We start from the raw sequence: 13,434 nt of genomic DNA on the forward strand, positions 1-13,434 counted from the left end.
ACCGACCAACCCATTGACTGGGAGAGCTCCCAGGGCCTGGATCAGGATCCTCACCTGCCCACTTTCCCCGGCTGGGCCTCCCACAAACCTAACCCCAAGCCTGCAGTTCCTCGGGTTACCTTCTCCCTGCCCACACCTCCCCTCCCCACATCAGCTTCACCGGAAGTCAGGCCCAGGACAGGCCCCCCTCCCCCCATCTCCACATCTGGTACTGATGTCAACAGCCAGGGCAGGCCGGGAGCAGTGTTTTTTAGCTCCCGCCCAGCCTCGAGGGAGGGGCGGACCCCCCATTCCCACCCCTTACTCACAATGACAGACACTGTCACAGGCACTCCAGGCCCTGCCATGGGCCAGACCTAGGGCCAGAAATGAACTTTTATTGCAAAATGGGGACTTTCAAGTCACAGGGACGTCAGAGCTGGCCTCTTCTCTGACCCAGGGAGTTGGAATCTGGCCCCTACTGGGTCATCTAGCCCCTTCTACTGGGTCTAACTGGGACTTGGGGAGGGGAGGTGGGTCAGTGTGTGTGTGGGGAGGAGGGGCAGGCAGGGGAGGCTTTTAATAGGGTTACATAAGCAGCAGGAGGGGGAGGTGTTTCTCTGAGCAGAGGGTCCGGTGTGTCCTAGTTGACTTGCTTCCCAGGCCTGTGTCCATAATTGCACGCTGCGCTTATATTTATATTTGGGAGAATTTGAGGATCAAGGTGCTCGGAAAGAGGGGTGTCCTTGAGGGCTGAAGGCCTGGAGGAGGTGGGGGATGTGCCCCCCCCAAGAACCGTGTGTCTGAGTGAAGATATTTGGGAGTGGGACGGTATCCTGTGTGGGCTAGCTGTGTGGTTCAGTACTGGGGACATGCGGACAGCAGTGGTCATCTGCCTGGATCGTGCTGTGACAGCAAGAGGGGATGCTGGGGCTGAACTCAGGGACGGTCTCTCTGTGTGGGGACGTGACCCAGAAAGTGGCATGTTCACCTCTCTACACCAGGCTCCCAGAATTGGCGGGTGGATGGGTGGGTGAAGAAGGCTTGTGGGTCCAACACAGCAGCTGTTTCTGTGGCTTATGAAGGTAGGAGCCAAATTCCCACATGTGGGTTGTGAATCCAGGGGAGATGTGTCATGTAGGGGATGGTGTGTTATCTAGGCACACGATCACGATTCCAGACAAACTCAATCTATGCCTGTAGGAAGCCTATGTGTCAGAGTGGCCTCTTGGCTCTGGTGGCGGGGTGAGGACTGTGTGTCTAAACAGCTGCATGGGCTGAGTAAGCAGGGCCCTGGGGACATGTAGGCCGATTATCTGTGTGAGTGACTCTAGAGGAGCTCCGGGTGCATGGATGTGGCTGCCTGGGGGGCTCCGGAGACACAACCAAGTTGATGCCCGCCTCCGCCAGGGGGCCACCAATCTCCCACAGCTCCCTCCTTCATCTGGTCCACACGGTGGGGGTTGGGGAAGGTTAGTGGGGCCGGACTCGCAGCTGGAAGGCTGGGGGGATGTTGAAAAGGCCGCTGACAGCTGGCTGGAGGCTCAGGGCACCCGGCGGGCTCGGGCTCTCCAGGGAGAAGGCCTGCAGGATGGTGGTGAGGAGGAGGAAGAGCTCTGCGTGCGCCAGGCCCTCTCCCAGGCAGATGCGCTTACCTGAAGGGAACAAGGGGGATAGGACTGGGTCAGCCCCCCTGCTCACCCGCAGGTGAGCAGGGAGCGCCCCAGCAGATACCTAAGGAGGGAACAAGGGGGATAGGACTGGGTCACCTGCTCACCCGCAGGTGAGCAGGGAGCGCCCCAGCAGATACCTAAGGAGAAGGGCAGGAATGCCTCCTGCTTCTGGAACCGTCCGTCTGCATCCAGGAATCGATCTGGATTGAATTCTTCTGGCTCATCAAAGATCTCAGGATCATGCAGGACAGAGCCAAGGAGGGGGAAGACCTCGGTGCCCTGAGCGGAGAGCAATAATCGAATGACAAATATCCTTCCCCCACCAGGCCGGAGGGCAGAACACAAGAGTCTGGAAGGGCACCGGTTCACATAGCACAATGGCATCAATATATTTCAAGGGCTTATTATGGGCCAGGGACTACCTCCTGTGCAATAGGTACGTCTCTCTCTCACACACACGCGCGCACACACACACACTCAAACTCATTGAATCTTTTTAACAAGTCTACGAAGCAATTTCTAACATGATTCCCATTTCAAAGATGGGAAAACAGAGGTTCCTCCCCCAAACTGAAACAACTTGCCCAACATAGCATTTGGACATGGTGGGGCTAGTTCTTTGTCAATTTTGTTTTTAAACTTTGAGGGTACGTTGTGATTCACCTGTGGTTGTCCTAAGCCACCTGGCCCGAGTCCAGCTCTTTCTCACTTCCAGAGGTAAGGCCAAGGGTGGGCAGGTGAGGGCTGTCGGTTGAAGGTGCCCCACCCCGGGGCCCTGGGTGGCAGCCGGGAGCAGTTACTGAGATCCCAGGGCTGTGCAGTGGAGGAAGGAAGTGTGAGGGGCAGGGACCTCCTTTGCCAGGGACCATGGCTAGCATGGTCTGAGCTGGGAAGGGGAGGGAGGCTCCAGGAGAAGATGGGGTCACGCTGTGGCTATCAAAACGAGGCCAATAGCTGTGGCTAAAGCACAGGCCCTGGGTGTAAATCCTGCCTGTACCACCGCAGGCTGGGTGACCCCAACGAGTCTTCCCACTCTTCCAAGGCGAGTTTCCCCATCTGTAAAAATGGGCATGATAATGCATAGGGTTGCTCCAAAGATTAAACCATATGTGTGAGGCATTTAGAATAATACCTGGCGCAGAGCAAGTCCTCAGTCATTGATGCCTGTGGAGAGGTGCCACCAGCGCGAAAACACCAGGACCAGAAAACACCAGGACTAGGTCTAACTGCTTTGGGTTTGATTCTACAATGAAGCTCAAGGAGGGAGCTGCAGGTGGGAAGGCACCTGGGGTTTCCGGGGAGACATCGCCCCCTGGCGGTGCTGGTGATGAGTTGCTCTCTAACGGAGAGCATGAGCTGGGGCGCAGGGGGGAGGCGAGGGATGCGGGGGTAAGAGGGGGGCAGGGGGGAGGGGGAGTGGAGGGAGGGCCGGGGACTCATGATTGTGAGACTCCAGCCCTCAGTTCTCAAGTTGTTTCCCTGTCTGTAGCCTCTGGCATGTGACTGTCCCAAAAACCTTGGAAGAAGGTAGAATTAGGGTATCTGTTGGACAGAGGGTATCCTAATCCTCTGTACTGAGGCCTTGAGACAGTCAGAGGCAGGAGAAATGCACACAGAAAGAAACAGAGAGGGAGAGGGGTGCAGAGAGAGGGACCCCGAGAAAGAGGAGATGTCAGAGAGGAGAGAGAGAGACCAATAATCAGAAAAAGCCAGACACACAGCCAGCCACAGACTCGGCCCGAGGCGAGGCAGCGCCTGGACGTGGCCGACGGCTGGCCCACCTGGGGCAGCGTGTACCCTCGGAAGCAGGTGGTCCTCGCAAGGGCACGGGGCACCCCCATGGGCACCAGAGCCAGCAGCCGCTGCGCCTCATGCAGAACTGCGTCGGTGTAGGGGAGGCGGGCTCGGTCCCCCAGGCCCGGTGCACGGCCGGCCCCCAGCTCTCGGCTCAGCTCCTCCCGCACACGCTCTGCACCCAGGAAGAGAGGGCCGGGAGGTCAGAGGTGGGGTGGGGCTCTGTGATCCTACCCTCGGAAGCCCCATCTTCTCAGAGTGGCAGTGCTTTGGGGGAGGCGGCGGTGGGGAGGAGTCCCCCAGGCTTTGCTGAGCCTGGGTCCCTGATGTCCTGTGTGCTGGGCACAAGGTCTCTCCTCTCTCAATTCCCACAGCAATCCTGTGAGGTGGGTACAATTATCCATCCCCATTTCCCAGATGAGGAAACCGAGGCCTAGAGAGCTGAAGTCACAGTGGGTGACTGAGGCCTTCCACTGAGGCCACCAGACCCTAAGCCCCATCTTCCAGGTCAGTCCACCCTACTGGCCTGACAACATTTAATGCAGCTGCCTGACTGCAAAATCCTGGGCTTCCCTGGAGCTCATGGCCTGTTCTGCCTCTCAGGCAGGTACCCTTCCTGCAGTTTCACTTCCTGTCTGTGCCCTGATGACCCCAAGCTTTTTTATTTCCTTACACCCAATGTGGGGCTCGAAGTCACAACGCTAAGATCAGGCGTCACACTCTATCAACTGAGCCAGCCAGGTACCCTCCCTCTCCTTTAAGCAAACTCTATGCTCAACATGCTGCTTGAACTCAGGAAGGACCCTGAGAACAAGGACCCCAGTTTGTTTTTTGTCTCCAGTCCTGAAACAGGTGTCTTGTTTTACCTCCTCACAGGTGGCCCCAGGTCCCTCACACTTGTCCAACTGGCCTCAGTGTCTCCTCTGAAACAGCTCCTTATTCTTTCTGTCTCAGGGTGGCCCCATGGTCCCCTGATCCCCTAGTTCCCTGGGGCTCCCGGGTTGTTTTCTAACTGCCCACCCGACTCCTCTTCCTGCCCCACAGCTTGGCCCAGAACTGTCCTCTCCTGCCCAGGACGGTCCTCATCCTCTTCCCTGGGCTCCTGCCATCCTCTTGCACATCTTACCTCTTTCAGCCCAAAGGATTTTTCTAAAATGCTAATTTGACCCTGCTCTCCCCTCCTCAGCATCTTTCCATGGCTCCCCATTGCTCAGGATCAGGCAAATGAGGTACCACCAAAGCGACACAGCCCTGAGAGGTCTCTTGCCTCTTTTCTTTTCTTCCTTTCTTTTTAAAAGTATTTTACCTATTTATTTGACACAGAGAGAGAGAGCACAAGCAGGGGGGCAGCAGGCAGGGAAAGGGAGAAGCAGGCTCCCCACTAAACAGGGACCCAGACATGGGGCTTGATCCCAGGACCCCAAGATCATGACTTGAACCCAAAGTAGACACTAACCGACTGAGCCACCAGCACCCCTCCTGCCTCATCTCTCACTTTACTACACCTCACACTGCAACCAGCAGCCCCCCAACCTCTGGCTCTTTAGACATCCCCGATGCTGGGCTCATTCGCGCTTCTAGGCTCTGGATCAGGTTGTTCGTTCTCCTGAACATTCTTTCTCTTGAGCCCTCACTTCCGTCCCCAAGGCTGACTGGTGCACAAGCCTCCTACCTTGGACCTGAGGGTACTTCAGCAGAAGCAGGAGGGTGTAGCGGACCGTGGTGCTGACGGTGACCGTCCCGGCGAATAGCAGATAAATGACCGTCATCAGCAAGTTTTTGTCCGTCAGTTCTGTGTTCGGGTCTTGCTCCTCCTGGGAGAAACCAGGCAGAGGGGCTCAGAGAACTCAGGCCACAGGGAACAGAGGCCAGCACAGCCACGCCTGGAGCGTAACACAGCAAGTTCAAGCTTTGTCAGGGGGTTTGTATAAATGTTTGGGCAAGTGGGGAAGTGGACTCTTGATATATTAGTTCTCTTTGGTTGCAATGTTTTTGAAAATGAAAGAGCACGGCCGCTATACAAAACAAACAGAGAATGACATGTGGTTAGGAAGTGAAGAAACTAGAGCCCTGTCACCAACAATGGGGCTCCAAATGGTGCAGCTGCTATGGAGAATGGTATCAGGTTCCTTAAAAAAAAAAAAAATGTAAATAGTATTGCCATATGATCCAGCAATTCCATTTCTGAGTATGTACCCCAGTAAGTGGGAAGCAAGGTCTCGAAGGGGTATCTGTACACCTGTGTTCACAGCAGCGTTATTCGCAATGGCCAAAAGGGGGAAGCACCCCAAGTGGCCACTGATGGATGAATGGGTAAACCAAATGTGGAATAAGGATTCAGCCTTAAAAAGGAAGGAAATGCTGTCATCCGCTACGACCTGGATGAACCTTGAGGACATCTCACTAAGGGAAATAAGCCAGTTGCAAAAGGCTAAATAATGAGGTCCCTAATGTTGGCAAATTCAGAGACGGAAAGGTGGTTGCCAGGAGCTGGGGAGGGGGAATGGGGAGCTGCTGTTTAACAATAAAGAGTTTCAGTTTGATAAGATGAAAAAAGTTCTGGAGATTGTCTACATAACATTGTGGATGGAATTAACACTACTGAACTCGACACTTAAAAGTGGCAAAGGCAGGGGCGCCTGGCTGGCTCCATGGGAAGAGCATGTGAAACTTTTTTTTTTTTTGCATGTGAAACTCTTAATCTTGGGGTTGTAAGTTTGAGTCCCACGTTTGGGTGTGGATTACTTTAAAATAAAATGTTTGGGATGCCTGGGTGGCTTAGCGGTTGAGCATCTGCCTTCAGCTCAGGGCGTGATTCCGGGGTCCTGGGATCCAGTCCCGCATTGGGCTCTCCGCAGGAAGCCTGCTTCTCCCTCTGCCTCTGCCTTTCTCTCTGTCTCTCATGTATAAATAAAATCTTAAATTTTTTTTTATCCATTCATTTGACACGCAGAGAGAGCACAAGCAGGGGGAGCGGCTGAGAGAGAGGGAGAAGCAGACTCCCTGCTAGCAGGGAGGGGAGCCCAAAGAGAGGCTTGATCCCAGGACCCCGTGATCATGACCTGAGGTGAAGGCAGACACTTAACTGACTGAGCCACCAGGCGCCCCTGTTCTAATATAATTAAGGAAGTGGACTTTATTCCTATAATTTGATATTGCCAGGTTCCATAATTAAATGATTCTACTTGACATGACATGTCCTGTGGGGGTGGGGTACAGTGACATGGAGGATTGCTGGTGGCAGGCCACTGGGCGTGGGGCCTGCACAGGGGCATAAGGTCAGAGAGAGAGAGAGAGGGAGAAAGGGGGAAGAAGAGAGAGAGGGAGGCCTGATAGATTCCCAGCCATACGGGAGTTGGGACCAGCCAAGCCATCAGCCTCATTCCGAAGGCCCCCAACCCTGACCTTTCCCTACCTTTGCCATCTTCAGCAGGAAGGCATCCACAACGTCGCGTGGGGGGCCCGAGGTGTCCAGGCTCTCCTTGTGTCTCTGTACCTGCTGGACGGCGAAGGTGGCCAGGACACTCAAGTGGCTGAGGAGCTGTGTGTGGGGGCCGGGCAGGTGCTGCAGGAGCCAGGAGAACATCTCGTAGGTCTGTGGGGAGAAGGGCAGCGGTTCCCCTGGGGCCTGGTCCTGCACCAGCGTGGAGGGCCCTTCTGGGGGTTACCTGGACACCATGGGCGGGAACCTCTGGGGAAGGTGGCTGGAGAGGGGCCCCACCCGCTTACCTGGCCCCAGGGGGAGCTGACCCCCAGCACTGTGCCGCCGGCCGCCTGGACCACGGCCTGGAACTCCTTGTCCTCGTAGGGGAAGCGGAGGCCGAAGGTGAGGGAGCAGATGATGTTAGAGGTGGCCTGAGCCAGCAGCAGGGAGGGGTCAAATGGGTGTCCTGGGGGGGAGAGGGCAGAGAGGAGGGCCGTGATGGAGAGGGGGACTGGAAGGAGACAGGCATCCAGAGAGACAGACAGGGCAAGAAAGACGGACAGAGACACAGGGAAAGAGGCAGAGAAACAGACATGCAAGAGAGACAGGCTGGGAAAGACTGGGCAGAAGGACAGATAGGGAGACAGACGAGGAGAGACAAAGAGACAGACTTACAGGAGAGAAAAGCAGAAGAATAGAGAAAGAAATGAAACAGAAAGAGTGAAGTGACAGTACTGGGGACACAGAGATTCCCCGGGAGATGGGAGGACAGAGACAGAAGGTGGAGGAGACACAAGTGGTGGTGAGCAGAGCCCCGGAAGGAAGGCCCTCCCCACGCTCAGGGGCGCCCCAGGGGACCCCGGGCTCACCCCACCCTGCTGACCTACTGTCCCCTGGAATGCCTCCACCAGACGCTGGGCCTCGGCCTGGATCAGCTCCTCGCCTTCTCGCTTCCCCATGCCCAGGTCCCGCAGGGCCAGCGTGGTCAATCTCCTCAGCTGCCTCCACCGCTCCCCATTGGAGAAGAAAACCCCTGTACAGAAGGCTAGACTCAAGGATGGACTGGCCCCTCTCCCCATTCCCCAGCACTACTCCTTCCCAGTGAGGTGCCCTGGTGGGGTGGGCCGGGGCCTCTGCAGGCCCTGTCTTGAGTCCATTCCAGCCTAGACAGGGTTGAGGACTCAGTAGGTGCTCAGTAAATGCCTACCCTTGGGGCAGAAGGGACATTCTCCTGGGAAGCTGGTAACTGAGATTATCCAGGCCCCTTGTGATCTGTGATGAACCAGGATGAGTGAAAACTTCTTCCACCCACCCATCCATCCATCCATCCATCCATCCATCCATCCATCTTCTTCTTCCTCTCTCTCTCCTCCTTTTTTTTTTTTTATAGATTTTATTTATTTTAGTTGAGAGAGAGAGAGAGAGAATGAGCAGGGGAGAGGAGGAGGGAGAAGCAGACTTCCCGCTGAGCAGGGAGCCCGATGCAGGGGTCAATCCCAGGACCCAGAGATCATGACCCAAGCTGAAGGTATATGCAGATGCTTAACCGACTGAACCACCCAGCACCCTTCCCTCCCTCCCTCCCCCCCTTCCTTCCTTCCTTCCTTCCTTCCTTCCTTCCTTCCTTCCTTCCTTCCTTCCTTCCTTCCTTCTTTCCCAACACTTACAGAGTGCTACTGGGTCCCCTGCCCCACATCATTTGGAAGCTGAACCAGGAGAGAGGAGGATGGACTGTTGTCCTTTAGCTAAGGGTCTGCTCTGGACAAACCTTGCTTCTCTGAGCTCAAGGTCCCACGTGGACAATGCCATACCCTAGTGGCCTCCTGGAAGCCTCCTCCAGGGTGTCCCCCGTCCACTCTCCCAGTGTGTCCCCAACTGGCCTCAGCACCTCTCCTCCTTCCTGTCTCAGCCCACTGTCCCCTGGTCCCTGGCCAGAGGGCCCTGGATGCCTTTTCCAACCACCCCCTCCCTTCCCCACACCCCCAGCCCCAGGACAGCACAGTCTCCTCTCCGGGCTCCTGCACAGTGACCTGAGGATCTTGCTTATGACTCCCCTCTCTCCATCTATAGCCCCCAGAAAATCCCAAAGCTGAGCACTCTGGTGTGAGTCAGGCCCTGCGTGACCGACCCATTTCACCAGCTTTGTTACTCACCCAGCTAGAATTGCGCTGGCTTTTTCTCACTTCCTCAGTGGTATCAGGATCCCCCCTGGAGGCCTCTGCCTCTACTGTTCCCTCTGCCTGGATCACTCACCTCTCTATCCTCACTCAACTAACTCCATTCATCCTCAGGTCTCATTGGGATTATCATCTCCTCCCAGAAGCCTTCCTTGATTCCTCCCAGGCCCCCTCTCCTCCCTCCACCTGGGCCAGTACAGTTCCCGTGTCCTTTTTTTTTTTTAAGATTTTATTTATTTATTTATTTATTCATAGAGATACACAGAGAGAGAGAGAGAGAGAGAGAGAGAGAGAGAGAGAGAGGCAGAGACACAGGCAGAGGGAAAGCAGGCTCCATGCAGCGAGCCTGATGTGGGACTCGATCCCGGGTCTCCAGGATCACACCCTGGGCTGCAGGCGGCGCTAAACCGCTGCGCCACCGGGGCTGCCCTCCCCTGTGTCCTGTTCTCAGAGCTGTACCTCTCATTTTAGAATTCTATTCCCTCCCTCCAGGCCTAGGACAAGCCTATCTCTCCTACAGTGAGACAGGACACCACATCTGTCTTGGTCACCTCTGTGTCCCCAGTAAACACTATAGGGCCAGGTGTGATAAAAATTTGTCAACTGGGGGATGCCTGGGTGGCTCAGCAGTTGGGCATCTGCCTTCCGCTCAGAGCGTGATCCTGGAGTCCTGGGATTGAGTCCCACATCGGGCTCCCTGCATGGAGCCTGCTTCTCCCTCTGCCTGTGTCTCTGCCTCTCTCTCTCCGTGTCTCTTGTGAATGGATAAATAAAGTCTTTAAAAAAAATTGTCAACTGAATGAATGATTGCTTCTTCTCTCACCTCTAGGGTTTTTTACTTCTCTGCCTGGAACACCCTTCTCACTTCTAGGAGTCGGCGCTCAGACAACCTGTCTTTCCAGATTCCCTGGACATCTCCTATCAAACAGGCTGGGGCAGACACCTTCTCTGGTTCCAGTAATCTCAGGGGTTCCTTATCTTGGCCCTGACCCCTCTACCTTCCCCCATCCCAGCCTGGCACAGGACTTTCTCCCCACTGGCCAGCAAGCTCTTGGTCACAGCTGTGTCACCACAGCACCCCTAACACCAGGCTTCTACTTTCAGGCTTAGCTGAAATTCATTTCTACACATTACGTGTTCCCACCCATTACCAGTGCCTAGAAAGCTCTCCCTGTCCCTCCCAGTCCTGGGCTCCTCACCTGGAGCAGTGAGAACACCACCACACCACACCCAGGCCACATTCAATCCTCAGGATGACTCTTTGTAATAGGCAGTATTATCACCCCACTTGATGGATGGAAAACTGGCCCAGAGACACTAAGTCATGCACAGAAGTCACACCAGTAAGTGGTGGCAGGCTCTGAGCGAAGGAGCCAGCAGTCCCCAGCTCTGCTCATGACTCACCATGGCCGCCAAAGGTCCCGTCCAGCGTTGCCAACATCCCCCGCCCACTGAACTCCTCAGCCTGACCTCCCAGGGCCTCCTGCACAGCCTCGTGCCCAACCAGGACCACCACGCGCCGCCAGGGTCCCAGGTACACGGTGAACACCGGGCCATACTTCTTACTCAGCTGCGGGCAGAGAGGGATATGGGGCGGGTTTTGAGGGGCAGGCCTATTGCCTCTTTCTGTCTAGATGTCCTCATCATGGCCCTGCCACTGGATGAGACATCTAAGAGGAAACTGCCCCAGCCCCAGACAGAAATAGCCCCCTCAGGAGGCTCAGTTCTCTTTTTGCATCAGGCTCCCAGGTCCCCTCCGGCAACAAAGCCCCCAACCCTTTACCTCCTACAGAGCCCCAAGTTTGGACCCTGGGACAACCCAGAACCACCCCTATCCCCCAACTTAGACATATGCAGCAAAAACAGACACCTGAGACTCTGGCTTCTCCTAACGCCTCAGCTCTGCCTCTACCTCAAAACTAGCAACCCCCCCCCCCCTTTTTTTAATCACTCTGCTAAACCTTCAAATTCTGGAGTGGATAATGCTGGGCACCTGCCCCATCTTTCCCCAAGACCCCCATCCCTTTCCCCATGTCCTGAAGTTCCCCCCACCAGACTCCTTCTGACAGAGACCTCTGCCCCCAGCCCCCCAAAGGTTAGAACTGCCTCGGTCTTCCTCCCCGCTCTCCTTCCCCGCTGTCCCGGGACCTCCCAGCTCCCTCCTAGCTGAGCCGCACAGGACTGCAGCGCCCAGATCCTCCGCACACTTGCACCTGGAACCCTCCAGCCAAGCCTCCCCCTCCTCCCTTTTCTTCTCGGCCCCTCCCCAGTTACCTCTCCCCCAGGGATAAACCCGCCAGCATCCCAGCACCAGCTTGCGGCCTCCCGCTTTAATCCCCTGCTTCTATCACTTCCCAGGGATTCTGTGGACCCCTCTGCCCCGTACCCCTGCCGCTGGACCCTGCTTCCCGGCTCTCATCCTCTCCAGGATTCCGCGGGCAGACGTCTCTGCCCCTCTCGGCCGGCCCCGCATCCCGGGGTCCTCTCTCCCCAGCACCCCCTTCCACGGGGCCCCCTCAGCTCTGGAGCCCCGCCCCACCCCCCTCCGCCCCAGGACACCCCTAGTCCCTTTGCCCTTGCACCCGCGGCCTGCCTCCCCGAGGATGCCCCGAGGCCTCTCTGCCCTGGGGCCCCGTCCTCTCTGGGCCCTGGCCCCCGCCGCAGCCGGGGCGTCCCCGCGGCCCCTCACCCGCAGGAGCCCCGAGTACAGCGCCCCGGGCCGCAGCTGCAGGAGGTTCCCCAGCAGCGGCAGCGGCGGGGGCCCGGGGGGCAGGTGGCCGCGGGTCCGGGGCCGCGCCAGCGCCAGCAGCAGCAGCAGCAGCAGCGCCAGCAGCAGCGTCCAGGTGCCGGCCGCCTCCATCGGGCCGGTCGGCTCCTTCTCCCGCTTGCGGCCGCTCCACGAGGCCGGGCCAGTCGGGGGCGGGGGCCGGGCGGCTCCTTCGGGGCGAGACGGGGCGCGGGGGCCGGATTCGCTCCCCGCCGGGGTCCGCCTGGTGCCGGGACCCGCTCGCGCACGGATGGCTACTGGGTCCCCCGGGTTCGGGGCGGGACAGCGCTTTGGGCCCCAGGTAGGGCGTGGGTCCGCTGGAGGAACCTGGAAGCCGGAGACTCTGCCTCCAGGAGGCCACACCCCGTGTCCGAAGCCGGGAGCCCGCGCCGCCCTCCCCGGCTCCCGCCTGTCCGGGTGGGACTTCGCGTGCGCGTGTGCGCGTCTTTGAGCCAGTTTCCTGCAGCATCTTAACCTCCTTACGGTAAAGCAGGAGGAGGACTTGACCTTCAACAGTAAGGAATCCGAGGTTGGGGAGATAAATCGGTTGGCCCCAGGCCACGCGGCCAACAAGCTGCCAGAGCTGGGATTTGAACTCCAGCCATTCTGAATGATTGATGGACTCGTTCCTTCACTTAGCAGTTTCGTCTAGTGGTTGGGAACATGCTGTCTGAGGCCAGACCGCTTGAGTTCACGGCCTAGCTTCTGGGTGCCTCTGTTAACTCCTGCAGAATGGGGATAGTTTCAGGATCAATAGGTTCACGTGTAAACAACTTCAGACCGGGCCAGGTGCGTATATACCAAGTCATCACGTAAAGGTTAGCTAATATTCTCTCAACTGTCACCGAGGTCCAACTATAAACAAGACTGTCTAGACCTGGAGATGCAGGTAAGAGAGAAGGGCTTGGCCTTCCCTGAGCTCATTGATATGCAAATGCAGTAATAAATTACAATAATTTCAAGTTGCTCAAAGGTTTGCCAGGGCAGTGAGCTCATTGAGGAAGACAGTTACAATGTCAGGTCCAGGCTGTTTGGTTCAAAGCTGTACACACAGTAAGTAGGTGCTCAATAAATATTTGTTGCATTGGAAGATTGAATGTAGGAGATGAAGTCAGCGCTGGGGGTATGCAGGGGCCTGGAAAACAACCAGCATTGTATTTCTCCTGCAAAAGGAAGCAGGTACAGGGTTTCCAGCAGAACAGTTACTTAGTTTGCCTTGTACTTTCATTAAACATTTTATTATGAAAACTTTCAAACATATAGTAGACACCTGTATATTCACCACCTAGATTCCACCAGTAACATTTTACTATCCTTGCTGTGTTGCTTACCTATTCATCTTGCCCCATCCACCCATCTTATTTTTTTGGATGCATTTCAGACAGTTGCAGACGCCAGTACACTTCACTTCTGAACAGCAGCATGCATCATTTGCTGGAGTTCAATATTTGTTTTCCGAGCATTTCCCAGGTAAATTTACATGCAGTGAAGTGCCCAAATCTTAAGCGTGTTTAAGATGCCTTTCAACAACTGCATATTTCTTTTTTTTTTTTTAAGATTTTATTTCTTTATTCATGAGACACACACACACACACAGAGGCAGAGACATAGGCAGGGAGA

General features: G+C 56.1%; 1 protein-coding gene across 4 annotated transcripts; it reads right to left on the reverse strand.

The window, feature by feature from the left end:
• Window positions 1-332: 332 nt before the first annotated feature.
• Window positions 333-12,245, reverse strand: LOC112645433 (cytochrome P450 2S1). Of its 4 annotated transcripts, none has more exons than XM_049094922.1 (9): window positions 11,737-12,237; window positions 10,452-10,617; window positions 7,754-7,915; window positions 7,176-7,336; window positions 6,862-7,041; window positions 5,119-5,260; window positions 3,434-3,621; window positions 1,790-1,931; window positions 333-1,634 (listed from the first exon to the last, which is right to left on the reverse strand). In XM_049094922.1, exons 1-9 carry the CDS (start codon window positions 11,905-11,907, stop codon window positions 1,453-1,455), a joined length of 1,494 nt encoding a protein of 497 aa, XP_048950879.1. In that variant the 5' UTR covers window positions 11,908-12,237; the 3' UTR covers window positions 333-1,452. The 4 variants fall into 4 exon arrangements, with proteins under 4 accessions (XP_048950879.1, XP_035565325.2, XP_048950883.1 ...); XM_035709432.2 differs by having other exon boundaries at window positions 7,754-7,903; window positions 11,737-12,234; XM_049094926.1 differs by having other exon boundaries at window positions 1,494-1,634; window positions 3,450-3,621; window positions 11,737-12,242.
• Window positions 12,246-13,434: the final 1,189 nt, after the last annotated feature.

Source organism: Canis lupus, chromosome 1 (genome assembly GCF_003254725.2).
Source record: "Canis lupus dingo isolate Sandy chromosome 1, ASM325472v2, whole genome shotgun sequence".
Lineage (NCBI taxonomy): Eukaryota > Metazoa > Chordata > Mammalia > Carnivora > Canidae > Canis > Canis lupus.